General features: G+C 39.2%; 1 protein-coding gene across 1 annotated transcript in view; it reads right to left on the bottom strand.

The window, feature by feature from the left end:
- The window catches only part of SNRNP25 (small nuclear ribonucleoprotein U11/U12 subunit 25), a 91,307-nt gene that overhangs the window by 26,029 nt on the left and 39,071 nt on the right, over nucleotides 1-26,207 (bottom strand). The window contains exon 4 of the mRNA XM_073633025.1: nucleotides 23,383-23,488. Within this exon, the coding sequence (XP_073489126.1) occupies nucleotides 23,383-23,488 (106 nt within the window). The remainder of the gene's footprint in view (nucleotides 1-23,382; nucleotides 23,489-26,207) is intronic.

Consider the following 26,207-nt stretch of genomic DNA (forward strand, 5'->3'; position numbering starts at 1 on the left):
TTGCGCTTCAATCATCACGGCACCATGGTTGTTATGGTGTCAGGATGATTGAAGCACATTATTACTATTATTACATTGTTATAAAAAATGAAATAGTTTAACTCACCATAATGCAGAATCAGTGGGCGCCCCGAGTGTGTCACTTGCCACGTTACCTGTCACCAGATGCAGATTGTCACTTGCCACGTCGCCTGCCACATGTTGCGGATTGTCACTTGCCACGTCGCCTGTCACCAAGGGCAGATTGTCACTTGCCACGTCGCCTGTCACCAAGGGCAGATTGTCACTTGCCACGTCGCCTGCCACATGTTGCGGATTGTCACTTGCTACGTCGCTTGTCACCAGATGCAGATTGTCACTTGCCACATGTTGCGGATTGTCACTTGCCACGTCGCCTGTCACCAGATGCAGATTGTCACTTGCCACGTCGCCTGCCACATGTTGCGGATTGTCACTTGCCACGTCGCTTGTCACCAGATGCAGATTGTCACTTGCCACGTCGCCTGCCACATGTTGCGAATTGTCACTTGCCACGTCGCCTGTCACCAGATGCAGATTGTCACTTGCCACGTCGCCTGCCACATGTTGCGGATTGTCACTTGCCAGGTCGCCTGTCACCAGATGAAGATTGTCACTTGCCACCTGCTAAGGTGGTCTCTTGTGTCCCAGAGACAGGCAGCAGAGAGATGATGTAATCTTTCTGCTGCCGCAGCTGCCTGCATGCTGAGGGGGGAACTACAGGGATGCAGGGCGCCCCGGGCGGTGAGAGATGATGTCATCTCTCTGCTCCCCCGCCCGCCGGCTCCCCGATTGGCCAGCAGCCAACAAACACATTGAGCGGCTCCAGCACATCTCACCAACTGAGCCGCCGGGCCAGCCCGCTGTCTCTCCTGCGGAGCCGCCCGGCGGCTCTCTCACTTACGGAGCCGCTCGCCGGCTCTGTCATCTATGGAGCCGCCCGGCGGCTCTCTCACTTACGGAGCTGCCCGCCGGCTCTCTGACTCACCCGCATTTCTCGGAGGGGGCAATTGCCCTGTTGCCCCCCCCCGGATCCGCCCCTGGACACAGATGACCGCACCTGAGCCCGACGATAATATTGGTCAGAAAACACAGACTAAGATCTATCATCAGGAGCTTACCTTGTTAGGTAATGCTGTGAAACAGAAATCTACCCACTTTCCATCATTACGTTCAAATCCAAATGTGTGGACTTTTCTAACACAAACAACTAAAGAAATGGGACTCGTATTTTCCAAGAAATTGGGTAACCATAACCTTAGTCAAGCCCACAAGAATGCACTCATTGGACTTAATGCAAACTCCCAGTTGGTAATCAAGCCCTCTGACAAGGGTGGTAACGTGGTTCTGTTGGACGAACTCTGATATAGGAATATATGTTGGGATATACTCAAAAACAGACAATGGTATAAACCAATTTCAGACAACATTATTGCCAAATACAATCTTGAGTATGAACAAATTATACATTCGGCCCTTGCTGAGGGCTTGATTACCAAAGAAATCTTTGAGGGCATACAGGTCCCACACCCTAAGACCCCAACATTTTATGCGCTCCCAAAAACGCATAAAAATCTCCGCAATCCACCAGGGCGACCGATCGTCTCGGGTGTGGGCTCAATTACTGAGCGGGCCAGTAAACTGGTCGATGAATATCTTCGCCCTCATGTTATCACATTGCCCTCTTATATAAAAGGATACTACTGATCTGCTTAAAAGTCTTGACGGTCTTACTATTACATCAGATTGCCTCCTTGTCGCTATTGACATCGAGGCTCTATACTCCTCTATTCCACACAATGTGGGGTTGGAGACCATTTCCAAGTTCCTTGATGAGCGTGTTCCCAAGTTTTCTGGCATGAACCATTTCATATTACAGCTTTTATCACATATCCTTACGAGAAATGTATTTTCTTTTGACGAGTCCCACTTCCTCCAGGTACAAGGGGTTGCCATGGGCATATGTTGTGCCCCCTTTTATTCCAATTTGTACCTGGGGGGGTGGGAACGAGACCTTTTTTCTAACGACAATCACACAAACCTTCTCTCCCATATTCTCCTATGGCGTTGATTTATAGACAATGTCTTTATGATCTGGGACGCTTTATGCAAATACTTGCTGAGAATAAATACAAATTGAAATTTACAATGAATTTTCATGAGATCAGGATCTCCTTTCTGGACATTACCATCTCCATTGAAGCTGATGGCACCATTACTACATCACTTTACGGCAAACCTCCTGCGGGCAATACTATATTGCATGCCTCCAGTGCACATCCTGATGCACTTGTTCGCAGCATCCCCTTTGGACAATACTTACGCCTCAGGAGGAACTGCTCTAATGATATCAATTTCAAACAGGAGACTGATTTGTTGTATAAATGCCTATTGACCAGGGGACATACAAAAAGCTGTTTAAAGAAGGCTTACAAAAAAGCGTGCAGTCGTTCCAGACATGAGATCCTTTTCTCAGAACCTAAATGCAGCAGTTCGGAAGTATTGAGATTTATTACCACCTTTTCCGATCAGCACCAGCACGTTTTTATATAAATCTTTTTTCATTTTAGCGAAACCCCCTTGTGTAGTAACTGAAACCTGAATGTGTCCTGAAGAAGTTCTATACGAAATGCGTAGACACATCTGGGCTTGTATCATGTATATTTCTATATAGATGATTTTTTATTACTTTTTGTCAATATTTTTGTACTGTATGTATTTATATTTAATAAAATTGATTATATTGTTATTTTGACTATGCTTTCTCAGGTTTGTTGTGCCTCTAAAGTCTGCCCAGGGTGTCCTTGTTGACCCTCTTTCTTTCTTTTTATAACCCCCAGAGTGTCTCTGAAGTAAAGATGGGCAGAGGTTCGCCAATCTGTGAAAAGCTGCATTTGAAAATTGTCAAACAATTTTAGAATGATGTTCCTCAGATGACCGTGCATTAAAAACAGGCACGATTCTGTGATGGACATCACGGCATGGGCTCAGGAGCCTCCAAAAATCACTGTCTGTAAACACAGTACCCTGTGCCATCCAAAAATGCAAGGTAAAGCCTTATAATGCAAAGAAGAAGCCATATCTGAACATGATCCAGAAATGCTGCCATCTTCTCCAAGACAGAGCTCATTTAAATTGTCTGTTGTAAAGTAGAAAACGTTTGTGGTCAGCTAAATCGAAATTTGACTTTCTTTTTGGCAACCATGGGCACTGCATCCTCTGGACTAAAGAGGAGAGGGACCTTCCGGCCTGTTATCAGGCAAGTCCTTGCAAATACCGTATTTTTTGCACCATAAGACACACTCTTTCGTTCATTGACAGACACAGCCTTCTTTATTCAGAACCATAGGGTTATAATCGCCCCCTACAGCAGTAGGACACTAGGCAGACAAAAAGACTTGGCTACGCTCATGGGCAGTCCTAGGTGATATGCACCCCCCCCCCCCTTCTGCTACAGGCCTTCAGTTTTTTTCTGCCTAGTCAGGAGTAAGGACCTAGTTCCCTGTTGGGATCTCTTGTCCTGGCAATTTTATTTATTTTTCCCTGGATTTTTCCGGTGATATCTACAATCAACTGCCCCACTCTGGCCAGCAAGTGCGTGCAGACCGCAGTTACGCGCTAGGTCGGCCGCGAAATAGCCCCACTGGACGGGGGCTGGCCCTGCGAGTTAAACGTCTCACGAAGTCGCACATGACCAGGTCTCGGCTCAAGTCCAAGCGCCCCTCATGGCCGACAGCCCCCACTTTGGTGGTGGGGAGGTTCTGTCTGGAGTGATGCCCGCTTGGTCCTGGTATAATGAGTAAAGGTCCTCTTCTCCCCTTAGGGGGGTGGTGGACGCGGGCCCCTCCCCGGGTTAGTCGGTCCTGCGGGTCCCCTCTATCCCTGCACCTTCTTTTCCTAGCCCTGGAGGTCCCTTGGAGCCCCCCTCTTCCCCTCCCCCCTTCATATGAGGTATTGGACCAATGGGAGTGGTCTCTTTATCAGGAGGTAAAATTTTACAAAGTGGATGTGCTGGCATCTGCGGATGCTTCTTTTGGCCGCAAGGTTCTGCGGGCTGCGGTCTAGAGGGTTTTTTCCCTTGTGAAAGGGTTTTTTTTTGCTGGTCAGGTGGGCTCCAGGTTGTTTTCACTGAGCTCCAGGTTGTCTGGTTGGCCTGGGGTTTATTTGTTTTTGTTGGCTGCCCCACCCCTCATGTTTGGCACTGCTTTGGGATGTCTCTATGGTTCTGCATAGAGAAGGCTGTGTCTGTCAATGAACGAAAGAGAAAATAGGATTTTTGACTTACCGTAAAAACCATTTCTCTGAGTTCATTGACAGACACAGCACCCACCCCTCTATGGAGTTTTTAATACTTCTGATATTGCTTGTTACATAACTGACGGCCTGTAGCAGAGAGGGGGGTGTATATCACCTAGGACTGCCCATGGGCGTAGCCAAGTCTTTGTCTGCCTAGTGTCCTACTCCTGTAGGGGGTGATATAACCCTATGGTTCTGAATAAAGAAGGCTGTGTCTGTCAATGAACTCAGAGAAACAGATTTTACGGGAAGTCAAAATCCTATTTCCCCCCCCCCCAAAAAAATGGGTGAAAATGTCCCTGCGTCTTATGGAGCGAATACTGACCAGGCACTATCCCCCTCCACCCCCCATCGCCGCATCAGAATATCGGCGCTCGGCTTCTCTGTGGATTAGAGAGGACAGGATGTGAGGCGGATGAAAGGTTATGCTAGGCATCCATTTTGTTCTGTCAGCCATCTTAGATAGTATGTATAGTTAGAATACATCTTTAAGCTTCACAAATATTCGTCTCAACATGAGAGTATTGTAAAATGAACTGTCTCACGCTTTGTTATCTTGTTCTCACATTCCTTTGTATTCAACAGCCTGAGAAACAAGGAACAATGACTGTTTGTCTTAACCAGCTGTAACCATCTTAAAGTGGTGTTCCAGCCGAAATTATACTTTTTAAATAAAAATACCCCTATAATACACAAGCCTATTGTATTCTAGTAAAGTTAGTCTGTAAACTAAGGTCCGTTTTGTTAGTTTATAGCAGTAGTTTGTTATTTTATAAACTTACAGCAGGCTGTGGCCATCTTAAGTCTGGGCATCTGAAGCCAGACTGTATTTCTTCCTGGATCTCATCCTTGCAGATCTCGCACATGCTCAGTGCAGCACAAGCAGTGTAATAGGTTTCAGGTCAGGTTTCCATTGCAACGGCAGTTTCAGAGGAAGTTGCCACCTCTTCCCAGAAGGCATTGCAAACAGGAAATGATGCGATGGGCCGCGGCCAGGGAGGAGGAAGTGAAAAATGAATACAGCAGATATACAGTAGGTGCTGAGAAAAATAATAAAAAAATATCCAATTTGTTTACAGTGCACAGTTTAGTGAGGGATGCTGAAGAGTTGTAAAAGTGGGTGGAACTCCACTTTAATATCTACTGCGCATGTTTTTAACTGTGAATGTTCTGTGTGATTTTTAACTTGCTATAAGACATGCCTCCTGAAAACCCAATACAGAGTGTAACACCGTGTGAGTGTCGTCTCTTCATTCTAGAAAAACTGATTCCAGACATCTGAAAATTGCATGGTACATCGATCTGAGAGGTAAACGTAACTATCCTAGACACAGCATTAACCCAAACAGCGGATCCTTGCAGGGGCATACCAAGTAGGAGCTGGGGGAGGCGGTCTGCCCCGGGTGCCAAAACATGGGGGGGGGGTGTCAGTGGTGTTGCTATGGTGGTGCGATCCGCACCCAGGTCAGCTGACACCCACCAGATGTGACACCATCCCGCGGCGGCAAGAGCGCTGGCTGTTTTTTTTTTTCAGCCAGAACACCCCCGGCGCCGTGGTCTGGTCCAGTCTTACTTCCTGCTCCTTCCACCAGCATCTGTTGCTGCAAACTATGTCCCCAGTCCTCCTTCCTAGCTGCTGCCCGGGTGTATCTGAGGCTGAGAGTGAGCCAGCAAGAGGGGGTTGTGGATTGTAATGGCAGCGTCCTCCACTGCCTGAGGTGTGCTGGTAATAAGGGGGTGGGAGGTGTGGGCTGGCATGGTATCCACTGCCCAGTCACCTGAGCTGTTGTGATAGAAGAGGCTGAAGGGGTATTTGTGTCTGCCCTGTCACCCTGAGCTGATATGGGAAGGGGGGGAGGTAGCTGTGTCCACCACCACCACCCAGGTATAGTGAAGCTGAGCTGAATTGATAGGGGGTGGTATTACTGTGTCTCCACCACCCACCTATAGTAGTAGTATAATATTAAATATATTAGGACACCATTTGGTCCAGAATATTTTTTTCTTGTTTTCCTCTAAAACCTAGGTGCGTCTTATGGTCAGGTGCGTCTTATGGTGCAAAAAATACGGTATATTGTTAAACTGCATACTGCATCTATGACAACAGCATGGCTTCGTTGTAAAAGAGTTTGGGTGCTTAACTAGCCAGCTCGCAGTGCAAATCTTTCTCCAATTGAAAATATTTGGTGCATCTTGAAACAAAAAATAAAACAAAGACGACCCAGGACTGTTGAGCAGTTGGAGTCCTATATCAGGCAAGAATGGGAAACATTCCTCTCCCAAAACTCCAGCAACTGGTCTTAGTTCCCAGATGTTTACATTTTACCTTATATGTATAAAAATGCTCTTTTATTACACTAAAATTACCAGAGAGAAACACGTGGTGTAAGATTACTATAGTATATTGTTCCACTGTTTCAGTCCTGCACAACTTGCACTTGCCTTGACATTACCGGGTCACCATGCTTTTCTGTGAGCCTCAGACATCTGCGGGGCGAATCGGGATGGAGAGTGAGAGTAGATTGTTGAACTACCAACTATCTATTTACTAATGTTAGCAGCATAAGCATTGAAATGGTTCATGTTGATTGAGAGAGTGAACTTCTGCTTTAATTAAGCTGAATGTGCCAGTATTAAGCAAATGAGGGTCTAGGTCTCTGATCTGCACTGGCTTGCGGTGGTGTTAAAACATTTGTATACTGTGGTTTGGTGTTTTGTTTTTTTTCTTACTGTTTATATAGATCCTGTAAGATACTGAACAAGTGCATGACTAGATATGTATGTATGCCCATACAAATGTCCCATGGTTTCAGAACCCAAGCTAAAATTTACACACAAAACTTAAACTAATGCGTCAGACTCTTCTCTGTTGTGTTCAGGCAGGGCTGTGTGAAATTTCAATCATATTTATTTCTATATTCTATACTGCTTTTGATATCTGTGTCACGATTACCCTCAGTAAAGAGTGACATTTTTTTTTCAAATGAGCTGGCATAAATGCTCATCAATAAATTGAGTCATCCTTGTCTTATAATTAAACAATTTGTTCTATGATCTATAACCCCAATTCCAAGAAAGTTAGGACGCTGTGTAAAATCTATATCAAAACGGAATGCAAGGATTTGCAAATCTCAAACCCACATTTTATTCACAATAGAAAACAGATAACATATAAATGTTTAAACTAAGAAAATGTACTATTTTAAGAAAAATAAAAAAGGTCCTTTTTTAAATTGATGGCAGCAACACGTCTCAAATGTTGGGACAGGGCTATGTGTACCGCAGTGTAGCATCCCCTCTTCCTTTTTTTTTTTTTTTTTTAAAAAACATCCTTGAAAGTGTTTTCTACAGACACTATGATTGCATCAGTAGTGGAAATTCAGTTGTTAAGTGTTCTTGCATAGCAAGACCACTTATTGTTATCTCACATATATATTATTCTTATTATTATAGCCAAATTTACCACCCTAACTCCTCCCACAGTTTTCACACTACATAGACAAGTAATATACCGAAACGTGCGGATTGTTCCCGAATGGTGTGCTATTACTTTGTGGAACGTTTCGCCGAATGGTTCACGAAATATCGTCGTTTTTGCGGCGAAATTGGTCCCATAGGAATGAATGGGGAAACTAGAGTGGGAGATGACAAAAGCTGGAAAATCAGAACATGATTTCTAAACTGCCGCCACTCCCTCATTTTCAAGCCCACCTACACAAATCTTATATCAAAACGTTCAGCTATCCCTGCTGCCACTAAACATGTCCACGGCTAAGCCATAGTCCTGATAGTTTTCACAATATGACCATTTGTTTGCAACTCACGCCGTCCATTGACATTCATTGAAACTACACTCTAGCCCCCTCCAAATTTGAAGGGCAATTTCTAAACTGCGACCGTGCCTTCATTTTTAATATTTCAGAGACATACTATACATCAAAATCTAGGTCTGGGTCTTGTGATTCTCACAATATAAAGATCTTCGCTGTAGGATGTATAGTTTTTAAAATACGGCCATTTGTTTAGAGGTCATTTCAGGAAATTTTAGCCATTAATCAGAGTGTACTGTTAGTGTTTGTTTTGTTGCCATGGTTACCAAAGCTTCTGTTATACACAGGGGGGAAGGTGGCTGGAGCATCTCAGCTGATTACAGAGCCCGGGGGAGGGGACAGACACACCATGTACTGATTTATAATAGAGGAATATGAAAAAAAAAAATTATTTTTGAAAAAAAAATATATTTGAAAAAAAAAAATATTTTTGAAAAAAAAAAATATTTTTGAAAAAAAAAATTATTTTTGAAAAAAAAATATATTTGAAAAAAAAATTACTTTAAAAAAAATAATAATTTCGAAAAAAAAATTATTTTTCAAATAAAAAAATTCATTTTTGAAAAAAAAAATTACCTTTGAAAAAAAAAATTACTTTTGAAAAAAAAAATCATTTTTGAAGAAAAAAAAATCATTTTTGATTAAAAAAAATTCATTTTTGAAAAAAAAAATTACTTTTGAAAAAAATGTTCAGCTCTTTCAGCGAATGATGGAACTTTTTTACTACTATTTATACTTTTTAATTAAGTGTTCTTGCATAGCAAGACCACTTACTGTTATCTCACATATATATTATTCTTATTATTATAGCCAAATTTACCACCCTAACTCCTCCCACAGTTTTTACACTACATAGACAAGTAATATACCAAAACGTGCGGATTGTTCCCGAATGGTGTGCTATTACTTTGTGGAACGTTTCGCCGAATGGTTCACGAAATATCGTCGTTTTTGCGGCGAAATTGGTCCCATAGGAATGAATGGGGAAACTAGAGTGGGAGATGACAAAAGCTGGAAAATCAGAACATGATTTCTAAACTGCCGCCACTCCCTCATTTTCAAGCCCACCTACACAAATCTTATATCAAAACGTTCAGCTATCCCTGCTGCCACTAATCATGTCCACGGCTAAGCCATAGTCCTGATAGTTTTCACAATATGACCATTTGTTTGCAACTCACGCCGTCCATTGACATTCATTGAAACTACACTCTAGCCCCTTCAAATTTGAAGGGCAATTTCTAAACTGCGACCGTGCCTCCATTTTTAATATTTCAGAGACATACTATACATCAAAATCTAGGTCTGGGTCTTGTTATTCTCACAATATAAAGATCTTCGCTGTAGGATTTATAGTTTTTAAAATATGGCCATTTGAATTACTGCATAGTTACTACATCTATCATGGTCCTGTGTACTGTGTATGGAGCAGTATTTGTGAAGCATAAACAGGGCATGAGCGTTGCTAGGAAACAGTGGTAAACACAAGATGCTGAGACACCCCAAATGCATGTGACTTCATCTGCTAGACTTGATAATGCTTGTAGATTCCTCCCACAGTTTTTACACTACAGAGACAAGTAATATACCGAAACGTGCGGATTGTTCCCGATTGGTGTGCTATTACTTTGTGGAACTTTTTTTGCCGAATGGTTCACGAAATATCGTCGTTTTTGCGGCAATATTGGTCCCATAGGAATGAATGGTGAAATGTTCAATGTCATTTAATTGGTGTGCTATTACCTTGTGGAACTTTGTGAAAAGCTGAAATATACCAGTGTGAATCCGGAATCAATGTCATTTAATTGGTGTGCTATTACTTTCTGGAACGTTTCGCCGAATGGTTCACGAAATATCGTCGTTTTTGCGATGAAATTGGTCCCATAGGAATGAATGGCGAAATGTTCAAAACTTGAGTGGGAGGTGACAAAAGCTGACAACCCCATGATCAGCCAAAACATTATGACCGCCCCATAAAAAAAAATCATTTTTGAAAAATAAAAATCATTTCAGCTCTTTCAGCTAATGATGGAACTTTTTTACTACTATTTATACTTTTTAAAATATTAAGCTTTTTAACACTTTTCACAGTTACTCAAGCCACTCCACCCCACCAGTTACTCCGCCCACTCCAGTTGTAGAGGCAAAAACACTTTCACAATTTCCCCAGAAATTGTAGCTTTTCTAGTTCTTATTATTATTATTATAGCCAAATTTACCACCCTAACTCCTCCCACAGTTTTTACACTACATAGACAAGTAATATACCGAATGGTGTGCTATTATTTTGTGGAACGTTTCACCGAATGGTTCACGAAATATCGTAATTTTTGCGGCGAAATTGGTCCCATAGGAATGAATGGGGAAATGTTCAATGTCATTTAATTGGTGCGCTATTAGCTTGTGGAACTGCTGAAATATACCAGTGTGAATCCGGCCTCAATGTCATTTAATTGGTGTGCTATTACTTTGTTGAACGTTTCGCCGAATGGTTCACGAAATATCGTCGTTTTTGCGGTGAAATTGGTCCCGTAGGAATGAATGGCGAAATGTTCAAAACTAGAGTGGGAGGTGACAAAAGCTGACAACCCCATGATCAGCCAAAACATTATGACCGCCCCATGAAAAAAAAAATATTTTTGAAAAAAAAAAAACTTTTGAAAAAAATATTCAGCTCTTTCAGCTAATGATGGAACTTTTTTACTACTATTTATACTTTTTAAAATATTAAGCTTTTTAACACTTTTCACAGTTACTCAAGCCACTCCATCCAGTTACTCCGCCCACTCCAGTTGTAGAGGCAAGAACACTTTTCACAATTTCCCCAGAAATTGTACCTTTTCTAGTTCTTATTATTATTATTATAGCCAAATTTACCACCCTAACTCCTCCCACAGTTTTTACACTACATAGACAAGTATTATACCGAAACGTGCGGATTGTTCCCGAATGGTGTGCTATTATTTTGTGGAACGTTTCGCCAAATGGTTCACGAAATATCGTCATTTTTGCGGCGAAATTGGTCCCATAGGAATGAATGGCGAAATGTTCAATGTCATTTAATTGGTGTGCTATTACTTTGTGGAACTTTTTTCGCCGAATGGTTCACGAAATATCGTCGTTTTTGCAACGAAATTGGTCCCATAGGAATGAATGGCGAAATGTTCAAAACTAGAGTGGGAGGTGACAAAAGCTGACAACCCCATGATCAGCCAAAACATTATGACCGCCCCATAAAAAAAAATATTTTTGAAAAAAAAAAAAATTACTTTTGAAAAAAAATGTTCAGCTCTTTCAGCTAATGATGGAACTTTTTTACTACTATTTATACTTTTTAAAATATTAAGCTTTTTAACACTTTTCACAGTTACTCAAGCCACTCCACCCCACCCAGTTACTCCGCCCACTCCAGTTGTAGAGGCAAGAACACTTTCACAATTTCCCCAGAAATTGTAGCTTTTCTAGTTAAGTGTTCTTGCATAGCAAGACCACTTACTGTTATCTCACATATATATTATTCTTATTATTATAGCCAAATTTACCACCCTAACTCCTCCCACAGTTTTTACACTACATAGACAAGTAATATACCGAAACGTGCGGATTGTTCCCGATTGGTGTGTTATTACTTTGTGGAATGTTTTGCCGAATGGTCCACGAAATGACGTTTTTGCGGCGAAATTGGTCCCATAGGAATGAATGGCGAAATGCTCAAAACTAGAGTGGGAAGTGACAAAAGCTGACAACCCCATGATCAGCCAAAACATTATGACCGCCCCATGTAAAAAAAAAAATATTTTTGAAAAAAAAAAATAATTTTTGAAAAAAGTAAAAAAATAATTTTTGAAAAAAGTAAAAAAATAATTTTTGAAAAAAAAAATATTTTTGAAAAAAAAATTACTTTTAAAAAAAAATTATTTTTGAAAAAAAAATATTTGAAAAAAAAAAATTTTTGAAAAAAAAAAATTATTTTTGAAAAAAAAATTACTTTAAAAAAAATAATAATTTCGAAAAAAAAATTACCTTTGAAAAAAAAAATTACCTTTGAAAAAAAAAATCATTTTTGAAGAAAAAAAATTCATTTTTGAAAAAAAAAATTACTTTTGAAAAAAATGTTCAGCTCTTTCAGCGAATGATGGAACTTTTTTACTACTATTTATACTTTTTAAAATATTAAGCTTTTTAACACTTTTCACAGTTACTCAAGCCACTCCACCCCACCCAGTTACTCCGCCCACTCCAGTTGTAGAGGCAAGAACACTTTCACAATTTCCCCAGAAATTGTACCTTTTCTAGTTAAGTGTTCTTGCATAGCAAGACCACTTACTGTTATCTCACATATATATTATTAAGTGTTCTTGCATAGCAAGATCACTTACTGTTATCTCACATATATATTATTCTTATTATTATAGCCAAATTTACCACCCTAACTCCTCCCACAGTTTTTACACTACATAGACAAGTAATATACCGAAACGTGCGGATTGTTCCCGAATGGTGTGCTATTACTTTGTGGAACGTTTCGCCGAATGGTTCACGAAATATCGTCGTTTTTGCGGCGAAATTGGTCCCATAGGAATGAATGGGGAAACTAGAGTGGGAGATGACAAAAGCTGGAAAATCAGAACATGATTTCTAAACTGCCGCCACTCCCTCATTTTCAAGCCCACCTACACAAATCTTATATCAAAACGTTCAGCTATCCCTGCTGCCACTAAACATGTCCACGGCTAAGCCATAGTCCTGATAGTTTTCACAATATGACCATTTGTTTGCAACTCACACCGTCCATTGACATTCATTGAAACTACACTCTAGCCCCCTCCAAATTTGAAGGGCAATTTCTAAACTGCGACTGTGCCTTCAATTTTAATATTTCAGAGACATACTATACATCAAAATCTAGGTCTGGGTCTTGTGATTCTCACAATATAAAGATCTTCGCTGTAGGATGTATAGTTTTTAAAATACGGCCATTTGCTTAGAGGTCATTTCAGGAAATTTTAGCCATTAATCAGAGTGTACTGTTAGTGTTTGTTTTGTTGCCATGGTTACCAAAGCTTCTGTTATACACAGGGGGGAAGGTGGCTGGAGCATCTCAGCTGATTACAGAGCCCGGGGGAGGGGACAGACACACCATGCACTGATTTATAATAGAGGAATATGATGGGGCAGTTTTGATGGGGTAATTCTGATGGGGCAGTTTTGATGAAGCAGTATTTGGGAAGCATAAACAGGGCATGAGCGTTGCTAGGAAACAGTGGTTGTAAACACAAGATGCTGAGACACTCCAAATGCATGTGACTTCATCTGCTAGACTTGATAATGCTTGTAGACTCCTTCCACAGTTTTCACACTACAGAGACAAATAATATACCGAAACGAGCAGATTGTTCCCGATTGGTGTGTTATTACTTTGTGGAATGTTTTGCCGAATGGTCCACGAAATGACGTTTTTGCGGCGAAATTGGTCCCATAGGAATGAATGGCGAAATGTTCAAAACTAGAGTGGGAAGTGACAAAAGCTGACAACCCCATGATCAGCCAAAACATTATGACCACCCCATGATCAGCCAAAACATTATGACCGCCCCATGTAAAAAAAAAAAATATTTTTGAAAAAAAAAAAAAATTTTTGAAAAAAGTAAAAAAATAATTTTTGAAAAAAAAAAATCATTTTTGAAAAAAAATATATATATTTTTGAAAAAAAAAATATTTTTGAAAAAAAAAATTATTTTTGAAAAAAAAAAATATTTTTGAAAAAAAAATTTCTTTTAAAAAAATAATAATTTCGAAAAAAAAATTATTTTTGAAATAAAAAAATTCATTTTTGAAAAAAAAAATTACCTTTGAAAAAAAAAATTACTTTTGAAAAAAAAAATCATTTTTGAAGAAAAAAAAATCATTTTTGATTAAAAAAAATTCATTTTTGAAAAAAAAAATTACTTTTGAAAAAAATGTTCAGCTCTTTCAGTGAATGATGGAACTTTTTTACTACTATTTATACTTTTTAAAATATTAAGCTTTTTAACACTTTTCACAGTTACTCAAGCCACTCCACCCCACCCAGTTACTCCGCCCACTCCAGTTGTAGAGGCAAGAACACTTTCACAATTTCCCCAGAAATTGTACCTTTTCTAGTTCTTATTATTATAGCCAAATTTACCACCCTAACTCCTCCCACAGTTTTTACACTACATAGACAAGTAATATACCGAAACGTGCGGATTGTTCTCGAATGGTGTGCTATTACTTTGTGGAACGTTTCGCCGAATGGTTCACGAAATATCGTCGTTTTTGCGGCGAAATTGGTCCCATAGGAATGAATGGGGAAACTAGAGTAGGAGATGACAAAAGCTGGAAAATCAGAACATGATTTCTAAACTGCCGCCACTCCCTCATTTTCAAGCCCACCTACACAAATCTTATATCAAAACGTTCAGCTATCCCTGCTGCCACTAAACATGTCCACGGCTAAGCCATAGTCCTGATAGTTTTCACAATATGACCATTTGTTTGCAACTCACGCCGTCCATTGACATTCATTGAAACTACACTCTAGCCCCCTCCAAATTTGAAGGGCAATTTCTAAACTGCGACTGTGCCTTCATTTTTAATATTTCAGAGACATACTATGTATCAAAATCTAGGTCTGGGTCTTGTGATTCTCACAATATAAAGATCTTCGCTGTAGGATGTATAGTTTTTAAAATACGGCCATTTGTTTAGAGGTCATTTCAGGAAATTTTAGCCATTAATCAGAGTGTACTGTTAGTGTTTGTTTTGTTGCCATGGTTACCAAAGCTTCTGTTATACACAGGGGGGAGGTGGCTGGAGCATCTCAGCTGATTACAGAGCCCGGGGGAGGGGACAGACACACCATGTACTGATTTATAATAGAGGAATATGATGGGGCAGTTTTGATGGGGTAATTCTGATGGGGCAGTTTTGATGAAGCAGTATTTGGGAAGCATAAACAGGGCATGAGCGTTGCTAGGAAACAGTGGTTGTAAACACAAGATGCTGAGACACTCCAAATGCATGTGACTTCATCTGCTAGACTTGATAATGCTTGTAGACTCCTCCCACAGTTTTCACACTACAGAGACAAATAATATACCGAAACGAGCGGATTGTTCCCGATTGGTGTGTTATTACTTTGTGGAATGTTTTGCCGAATGGTCCACGAAATGACGTTTTTGCGGCGAAATTGGTCCTATAGGAATGAATGGCGAAATGTTCAAAACTAGAGTGGGAAGTGACAAAAGCTGACAACCCCATGATCAGCCAAAACATTATGACCACCCCATGATCAGCCAAAACATTATGACCACCCCATGATCAGCCAAAACATTATGACCGCCCCATGTAAAAAAAAAAATATTTTTGAAAAAAAAAAAAAATTTTTGAAAAAAGTAAAAAAATAATTTTTGAAAAAAAAAAAATATTTTTTAAAAAAAAAAAATTATTTTTGAAAAAAAAAATTATTTTTGAAAAAAAAAATTACTTTAAAAAAAATAATAATTTCGAAAAAAAAATTATTTTTGAAATAAAAAAAATTCATTTTTGAAAAAAAAAATTACCTTTGAAAAAAAAAATCATTTTTGAAGAAAAAAAAATCATTTTTGATTAAAAAAAATTCATTTTTGAAAAAAAAAATTACTTTTGAAAAAAATGTTCAGCTCTTTCAGCGAATGATGGAACTTTTTTACTACTATTTATACTTTTTAAAATATTAAGCTTTTTAACACTTTTCACAGTTACTCAAGCCACTCCACCCCACCCAGTTACTCCGCCCACTCCAGTTGTAGAGGCAAGAACACTTTCACAATTTCCCCAGAAATTGTACCTTTTCTAGTTCTTATTATTATTATAGCCAAATTTACCACCCTAACTCCTCCCACAGTTTTTACACTACATAGACAAGTAATATACCAAAACGTGCGGATTGTTCCCGAATGGTGTGCTATTACTTTGTGGAACATTTCGCCGAATGGTTCACGAAATATCGTAGTTTTTGCGGCGAAATTGGTCCCATAGGAATGAATGGGGAAACTAGAGTGGGAGATGGCAAAAGCTGGAAAATCAGAACATGATTTCTAAACTGCCGCCACTCCCTCATTTTCAAGCCCACCTACACAAATCTTATATCAAAACGTTCAGCTATCCCTGCTGCCACTAAACATGTCCACGGCTAAGCCATAGTCCTGATAGTTTTCACAATATGACCATTTGTTTGCAACTCACACCGTCCATTGACATTCATTGAAACTACACTCTAGCCCCCTCCAAATTTGAAGGGCAATTTCTAAACTGCGACTGTGCCTTCAATTTTAATATTTCAGAGACATACTATACATCAAAATCTAGGTCTGGGTCTTGTGATTCTCACAATATAAAGATCTTCGCTGTAGGATGTATAGTTTTTAAAATACGGCCATTTGCTTAGAGGTCATTTCAGGAAATTTTAGCCATTAATCAGAGTGTACTGTTAGTGTTTGTTTTGTTGCCATGGTTACCAAAGCTTCTGTTATACACAGGGGGGAAGGTGGCTGGAGCATCTCAGCTGATTACAGAGCCCGGGGGAGGGGACAGACACACCATGCACTGATTTATAATAGAGGAATATGATGGGGCAGTTTTGATGGGGTAATTCTGATGGGGCAGTTTTGATGAAGCAGTATTTGGGAAGCATAAACAGGGCATGAGCGTTGCTAGGAAACAGTGGTTGTAAACACAAGATGCTGAGACACTCCAAATGCATGTGACTTCATCTGCTAGACTTGATAATGCTTGTAGACTCCTTCCACAGTTTTCACACTACAGAGACAAATAATATACCGAAACGAGCAGATTGTTCCCGATTGGTGTGTTATTACTTTGTGGAATGTTTTGCCGAATGGTCCACGAAATGACGTTTTTGCGGCGAAATTGGTCCCATAGGAATGAATGGCGAAATGTTCAAAACTAGAGTGGGAAGTGACAAAAGCTGACAACCCCATGATCAGCCAAAACATTATGACCACCCCATGATCAGCCAAAACATTATGACCGCCCCATGTAAAAAAAAAAAATATTTTTGAAAAAAAAAAAAAATTTTTGAAAAAAGTAAAAAAATAATTTTTGAAAAAAAAAAATCATTTTTGAAAAAAAATATATATATTTTTGAAAAAAAAAATATTTTTGAAAAAAAAAATTATTTTTGAAAAAAAAAAATATTTTTGAAAAAAAAATTTCTTTTAAAAAAATAATAATTTCGAAAAAAAAATTATTTTTGAAATAAAAAAATTCATTTTTGAAAAAAAAAATTACCTTTGAAAAAAAAAATTACTTTTGAAAAAAAAAATCATTTTTGAAGAAAAAAAAATCATTTTTGATTAAAAAAAATTCATTTTTGAAAAAAAAAATTACTTTTGAAAAAAATGTTCAGCTCTTTCAGTGAATGATGGAACTTTTTTACTACTATTTATACTTTTTAAAATATTAAGCTTTTTAACACTTTTCACAGTTACTCAAGCCACTCCACCCCACCCAGTTACTCCGCCCACTCCAGTTGTAGAGGCAAGAACACTTTCACAATTTCCCCAGAAATTGTACCTTTTCTAGTTCTTATTATTATAGCCAAATTTACCACCCTAACTCCTCCCACAGTTTTTACACTACATAGACAAGTAATATACCGAAACGTGCGGATTGTTCTCGAATGGTGTGCTATTACTTTGTGGAACGTTTCGCCGAATGGTTCACGAAATATCGTCGTTTTTGCGGCGAAATTGGTCCCATAGGAATGAATGGGGAAACTAGAGTAGGAGATGACAAAAGCTGGAAAATCAGAACATGATTTCTAAACTGCCGCCACTCCCTCATTTTCAAGCCCACCTACACAAATCTTATATCAAAACGTTCAGCTATCCCTGCTGCCACTAAACATGTCCACGGCTAAGCCATAGTCCTGATAGTTTTCACAATATGACCATTTGTTTGCAACTCACGCCGTCCATTGACATTCATTGAAACTACACTCTAGCCCCCTCCAAATTTGAAGGGCAATTTCTAAACTGCGACTGTGCCTTCATTTTTAATATTTCAGAGACATACTATGTATCAAAATCTAGGTCTGGGTCTTGTGATTCTCACAATATAAAGATCTTCGCTGTAGGATGTATAGTTTTTAAAATACGGCCATTTGTTTAGAGGTCATTTCAGGAAATTTTAGCCATTAATCAGAGTGTACTGTTAGTGTTTGTTTTGTTGCCATGGTTACCAAAGCTTCTGTTATACACAGGGGGGAGGTGGCTGGAGCATCTCAGCTGATTACAGAGCCCGGGGGAGGGGACAGACACACCATGTACTGATTTATAATAGAGGAATATGATGGGGCAGTTTTGATGGGGTAATTCTGATGGGGCAGTTTTGATGAAGCAGTATTTGGGAAGCATAAACAGGGCATGAGCGTTGCTAGGAAACAGTGGTTGTAAACACAAGATGCTGAGACACTCCAAATGCATGTGACTTCATCTGCTAGACTTGATAATGCTTGTAGACTCCTCCCACAGTTTTCACACTACAGAGACAAATAATATACCGAAACGAGCGGATTGTTCCCGATTGGTGTGTTATTACTTTGTGGAATGTTTTGCCGAATGGTCCACGAAATGACGTTTTTGCGGCGAAATTGGTCCTATAGGAATGAATGGCGAAATGTTCAAAACTAGAGTGGGAAGTGACAAAAGCTGACAACCCCATGATCAGCCAAAACATTATGACCACCCCATGATCAGCCAAAACATTATGACCACCCCATGATCAGCCAAAACATTATGACCGCCCCATGTAAAAAAAAAAATATTTTTGAAAAAAAAAAAAAATTTTTGAAAAAAGTAAAAAAATAATTTTTGAAAAAAAAAAAATATTTTTGAAAAAAAAAAAATTATTTTTGAAAAAAAAAATTATTTTTGAAAAAAAAAATTACTTTAAAAAAAATAATAATTTCGAAAAAAAAATTATTTTTGAAATAAAAAAAATTCATTTTTGAAAAAAAAAATTACCTTTGAAAAAAAAAATCATTTTTGAAGAAAAAAAAATCATTTTTGATTAAAAAAAATTCATTTTTGAAAAAAAAAATTACTTTTGAAAAAAATGTTCAGCTCTTTCAGCGAATGATGGAACTTTTTTACTACTATTTATACTTTTTAAAATATTAAGCTTTTTAACACTTTTCACAGTTACTCAAGCCACTCCACCCCACCCAGTTACTCCGCCCACTCCAGTTGTAGAGGCAAGAACACTTTCACAATTTCCCCAGAAATTGTACCTTTTCTAGTTCTTATTATTATTATAGCCAAATTTACCACCCTAACTCCTCCCACAGTTTTTACACTACATAGACAAGTAATATACCAAAACGTGCGGATTGTTCCCGAATGGTGTGCTATTACTTTGTGGAACATTTCGCCGAATGGTTCACGAAATATCGTAGTTTTTGCGGCGAAATTGGTCCCATAGGAATGAATGGGGAAACTAGAGTGGGAGATGGCAAAAGCTGGAAAATCAGAACATGATTTCTAAACTGCCGCCACTCCCTCATTTTCAAGCCCACCTACACAAATCTTATATCAAAACGTTCAGCTATCCCTGCTGCCACTAAACATGTCCACGGCTAAGCCATAGTCCTGATAGTTTTCACAATATGACCATTTGTTTGCAACTCACGCCGTCCATTGACATTCATTGAAACTACACTCTAGCCCCTTCAAATTTGAAGGGCAATTTCTAAACTGCGACCGTGCCTTCAATTTTAATATTTCAGAGACATACTATGTATCAAAATCTAGGTCTGGGTCTTGTGATTCTCACAATATAAAGATCTTCGCTGTAGGATGTATAGTTTTTAAAATACAGCCATTTGTTTAGAGGTCATTTCAGGAAATTTTAGCCATTAATCAGTATGTACGGTGTTTGTTTTGTTGCCATGGTTACCAAAGCTTCTGTTATACACAGGGGGGAAGGTGGCTGGAGCATCTCAGCTCTGATTACAGAGCCCGGGGGAGGGGACAGACACACCATGTACTGATTTATAATAGAGGAATATGATGGGGCAGTTTTGATGGGGTAATTCTGATGGGGCAGTTTTGATGAAGTAGTATTTGGGAAGCATAAACAGGGCATGAGCGTTGCTAGGAAACAGTGGTTGTAAACACAAGATGCTGAGACACCCCAAATGCATGTGACTTCATCTGCTAGACTTGATAATGCTTGTAGACTCCTCCCACAGTTTTTACACTACAGAGACAAGTAATATACCAAAATGAGCGGATTGTTCCCGATTGGTGTGTTATTACTTTGTGGAATGTTTCGCCGAATGGTCCACGAAATGACGTTTTTGCGGCGAAATTGGTCCCATAGGAATGAATGGCGAAATGTTCAAAACTAGAGTGGGAGGTGACAAAAGCTGACAACCCCATGATCAGCCAAAACATTATGACCACCCCATGATCAGCCAAAACATTATGACCGCCCCATGTAAAAAAAAAAATATTTTTGAAAAAAAAAAAAAAATTTTTGAAAAAAAAAAAAAAATTTTTGAAAAAAATAAAAATAAAATCATTTTTGAAAAAAAAAAATATTTTTGAAAAAAATTATTTTTGAAAAAAAAAAATCATAATTTTTGAAAAAAAAAATCATAATTTTTGAAAAAAATGTTCAGCTCTTTCAGCTAATGATGAGACTTCAACTTTTTTACTACTATTTATACTTTTTAAAATATTAAGCTTTTTAACACTTTTCACAGTTACTCCAGCCACTCCAACCACACAACAGTTACTCAAGTTATGTAAGGGTGGCTAGATGGTACCAAGGGATACAGCACCTCATCCCCAAAATAATCAAATAGTTAGTAGGTTTGTGGACGGGGGATTATGGCGGTGCTAGGGTCAAAAGGGTTTACAAAGAAGGATAAATAAGAGAAAATGTAAAAAGCAAAAAATTACAAAGTTTATTAATGGTCTGACATAGAAAAAAATATACATTACAAACAGTTCATATTATACTTTAAAAAAAGGTAATGGGTACATGTACTGTAAGTGACCCTAAGGATGGTGGAGTGGGCCAGATGAAAGATGGCCGTTGAAGAGGGGGGGCTCAATTTCCTACATGTTTCGCCAAGACATTGGCTTCTTCAGGGAACAAGAGCTCACAAGATAGATGTGTAAAACAATTCTGTATGATAAAAATAGAAAACATCATAAGAACAGTAATTTGACACTACAATACATAGTATACACAATAGAGAGTTAGAACTGTGGCTGGACAATCATGCGGCCCATAGGCTCCACACAACACCGGTAATGCAAACATACCTGGGGCGTCAGTGCCCGACAAGGGAGGGAGGACGGGGGAGGGGGAACATGGCCACTTGAGAAGGTCCCCGCAGGGGAGCGGGCAGGCCGCGCCGTAAATTATGCCTGCAGGGGGCATACAGTAGACCTGGCAAAGGAATGTAAAGGCAACCATGAGTCATAATGCACTTGTAGTGGTAGTCTAGAGATAAGAGGTTGCACAACAGTGCATTGTACTAAAGAGGATACGTAAAATATGTATATAGGTAAATGTATCTGTATCTCTAGAGAGGGAAGTGCAAACTTACATGTATGTTTAAAAACAGTAGAGGAAAGTAGTCACGAGGTGCCTGCAAGGGGTCTGTGCACACAGCAGAGAAAAACGTCAAAATGGACCAAGTCGGACGTTTTTCTCTGCTGTGTGCACAGACCCCTTGCAGGCACCTCGTGACTACTTTCCTCTACTGTTTTTAAACATACATGTAAGTTTGCACTTCCCTCTCTAGAGATACAGATACATTTACCTATATACATATTTTACGTATCCTCTTTAGTACAATGCACTGTTGTGCAACCTCTTATCTCTAGACTACCACTACAAGTGCATTATGACTCATGGTTGCCTTTACATTCCTTTGCCAGGTCTACTGTATGCCCCCTGCAGGCATAATTTACGGCGCGGCCTGCCCGCTCCCCTGCGGGGACCTTCTCAAGTGGCCATGTTCCCCCTCCCCCGTCCTCCCTCCCTTGTCGGGCACTGACGCCCCAGGTATGTTTGCATTACCGGTGTTGTGTGGAGCCTATGGGCCGCATGATTGTCCAGCCACAGTTCTAACTCTCTATTGTGTATACTATGTATTGTAGTGTCAAATTACTGTTCTTATGATGTTTTCTATTTTTATCATACAGAATTGTTTTACACATCTATCTTGTGAGCTCTTGTTCCCTGAAGAAGCCAATGTCTTGGCGAAACATGTAGGAAATTGAGCCCCCCCTCTTCAACGGCCATCTTTCATCTGGCCCACTCCACCATCCTTAGGGTCACTTACAGTACATGTACCCATTACCTTTTTTTAAAGTATAATATGAACTGTTTGTAATGTATATTTTTTTCTATGTCAGACCATTAATAAACTTTGTAATTTTTTGCTTTTTACATTTTCTCTTATTTATCCTTCTTTGTAAACCCTTTTGACCCTAGCACCGCCATAATCCCCCGTCCACAAACCTACTAACTAGTTACTCAAGTTACTCCGCTCACTCCAGTTGTAGAGGCAAGAACACTTTTCACAATTTCCCCAGAAATTGTACCTTTTCTAGTTTTATCTGTTATCACCCATCTTCCAAAGCACAGCCCATTGGAATGTTTCAGAGCACTGCAGTGATCAATGTTGCTCCACAGACAGAGGAAGAAGGAGAAGGAGAGCAGCACTCTTATCTTCTTAGTGAAGAGTTGTGCAAGAGGATGTGTCAGCAGAAGTATGACCATTGGAGTGAGTATAGGATCCTATAGCTCCCCATGTTAAATGCAAAGAAGTAAACAGACTATGCTGGGAATGTGCTTCCATGCCTGCCAGGGTCAATTTGAAATAGAAGAGCGGGGGGGACTGCAGGATCACCAGGTATATCACACACAGAAAGCAATGAAAAAAAGAACAGAATACTTTTTCATACCAGTACTTGGTGACATGTTTCAAAAATCTAAGGCCAACAACAATATCCAATTAACCAACCAACACCAATGTAACCAATAACAATTTTACAATGGTTTCCTAATTTCAGTTAAGCTAAACTGTCCCAGTCCTGCAACCTGTATTGCCTTACGGTACTGAACCAATAGGTAAACATCATACTTAGTGCACATCACATCTCTTGCACAATAATTTAGTTATCTTACCAACTAACATGCTGTATTCCACCTTCACGCTGGTGCTTCAGCTGGATGTACCTCTGTATAGCTCTTTTCAAATCCAAAACTGTGGCATTTTGAACAACAACAATAGCTGTGAAAAAAAAAAAAAAGGATGTACATTTTAGGTTTATATGTGGATCAGGAGTATTCACTGCACTTTGGCTCTGTAAAAGCAGCTGACATAAATTGTTGGTAACAATAAAAACATAAAAGGAAAAAAATATGCAGCGCTAAAAACCAAATGAAACATAGAAGTTCAAAGATGTCCTGGGACCCTGGTATGTAAATAACACAAAAAAGTCCATACATATCTTAGGAGTCACCTGAGGCTTATAATCAAACAGACTGAGGTGAGTAGTAGTATGTCCTCTATCGAACACCAACAAACCGGGCCTTTTACCCCAAAGTATGGACCTCTAGGTTATAGGTGGTCAAACCGGCACAATGTTAATCCACAGACTGGTCTCCGCTCCTCTCAGGTAACGTGCAAATGGATCCTGTATATCCCTCCAGGATGGTAAATCCACAGGTCCCATGCATCAAAATAAGAGCAGACAACTCCTCATGGTGCGGTATATCAAACCAGTATAAAAGTTTATTCCAGATAAATCTGAATACTCATATTTAAAATTAGTAAAGCAAGCGTGTCATAAAAGGTAAAAAGGATGGATGTTTCCAACCCACAAGATGGCCATGGTCCGCGCGTGCAGCGACGTGACACCAAATCCCAGGCTCCACCCTACGCGTTTTGTCCAATAAGGAACTTTGTCAGAGGCGTGGCTGGCAATCGTCACTTTCTCTATAATATATTTATATATATATATATATATATATATATATATATATATATATATATATATATATATATATATATATATATATATATATAGGGCAGACTGAAACCGCCCATTCTCTATTGAGTTCCAAGCCTCAGTTTTAACCGCCGGAAGCGGAAATTACGCCATAACTGGATGAAACATCACAGCTAGGCGAAAAGGGTTGTATATTGGTGGAGACCAAAAATTTCTCCCTATGGGCTCGTGAAACTGGGCCAAGTTATAAGACCGGACCAAACAGACACAAAATTTTATAACAAGAACTAATAGATCCGGAAACAATCAAAAACCTAACAAAAAAATAAATAAAAAAATTGTGCCAATGCTGCCATTTTGTGGTTGAAAACAAATACAATAGTAACAATATTCAATAGGACAGAATATGGAGTTATAAAAGCCATACTAGATGAACAAAAACCATATACAAAAATAACCAGGGGATTCAGCTTTTAATAAAGGCGTTGACATCCCATTCAATGTTCAAGCCGTGGGGGTTATAGGTTTTTAAAGAGAAAAGCCACCAGGTTTCCATCTTGGAAATTTCTCTCCTGGTGTGACTTCCTCTCCAATGGGAATTAAACCCATCAATAGCCATAAACAAAGTGTCTTCAGGATTTTTATCATGGCACAACGCATAGGGCTTAGGCAATGATTAAAAAAAACCTTTACGTATATTGGCCAGATGTCCTTTAAGTCTGACCAACATAGTGAAGCCCACAAGGGCAAGTGATCGAATAGACCACGTTCTTGGTCGAACACGTGATAAATAAGTTATCATAAGATTTATCTGTAAGTAGAGATATTTCCTCTCCCTAAGGCAATTATTTTTGCAGACCTCACACCTCCTACACAAAAAAAACCCTTTAAGTTCTCCGAAAAAAAACTATGTTTGGCCGGAGGTCTAACTATATTGGGGGCAATCTGGGTCTCAGGGAGTAAAGGGTATTTTATCATTCCTTAAAAACATTTTTAATGATCTTTTTATGAAGAAATGCTGGTTGGAATAAGTGGTAAAAAAAAAAAAAAAAAAAAAAAGAAGAAGAGGATGAGAATCTGGAAGAGAAATCAACATTGTTTACACTAACCCTTGGTTTCAACATATCCTCTCCATTTGTCAAACCCACCTCAGCTATAACCTGGTCAAAGTCATTAGCTTCATAACATTTATGGAGGAAACGTTTAAGAAACTCTGCCTCCCTCAAGTAATGATCTTGAAAGGAGCAGTTCCTCTTTAGTCTAAGGAACTGGCTCTTAGGAACCGATTTGAGCCAGGACCTATAATGACAGCTATCGGTCCCTATGTAGTCATTTCTAATCGGTGTCCTTGAAGAACGTTGATGTGATCAATTTATCATCCTGTACCCTAATATTTAGATGTAAAAAATGAATAGCGGTAGTACTGACCCCATAATGGAGTACTATGCCCCTATCGTTGATGTTAAACTCATCGATGAAAGAGTCAAGAGGGGCACGATCACCATTCCAAAAGGAGGAGGGAGTCATCTATGTAGCGCCCCCATAACACTAACTTAGGTCTCTGCCTACCATAAATGACGTCCTTCTCCCACTTGGCCATAAATAAATTGGCCATGCTTAAATTTCAAGTGCCCATAGCCACTCCCAACCTTGCAAGTAATATGAGCCAAACCAAAAATAGTCGTGACTCATTGCAAAAATTGAGAAGACGAAAGAGAAACTGCTGTTGTAACAAATTAATGTTAGAATCCCTTTTCATATAACATAAAACGGCCTCTCTCCCTCAACGGTGTGAGATAATGGTAAACAAAGATGCAATATCGGTGGTTTTCAACATGTATCCCTGTTTCTATATAACTTGCTGCACCCACATGCTGACATAAACACCAGGGCCATTAGACACGTGCGCTCATGCACATCCCACTCCTATCTTGCCTTCCTCACCCTTCTCCTTCTCCTAATCCTGGTCCGCCATTTTCCAAGCCACATATCCAATAC

The sequence above is a fragment of the Aquarana catesbeiana genome, linkage group LG06, assembly GCF_042186555.1.
Source record: "Aquarana catesbeiana isolate 2022-GZ linkage group LG06, ASM4218655v1, whole genome shotgun sequence".
Classification (NCBI taxonomy): domain Eukaryota; kingdom Metazoa; phylum Chordata; class Amphibia; order Anura; family Ranidae; genus Aquarana; species Aquarana catesbeiana.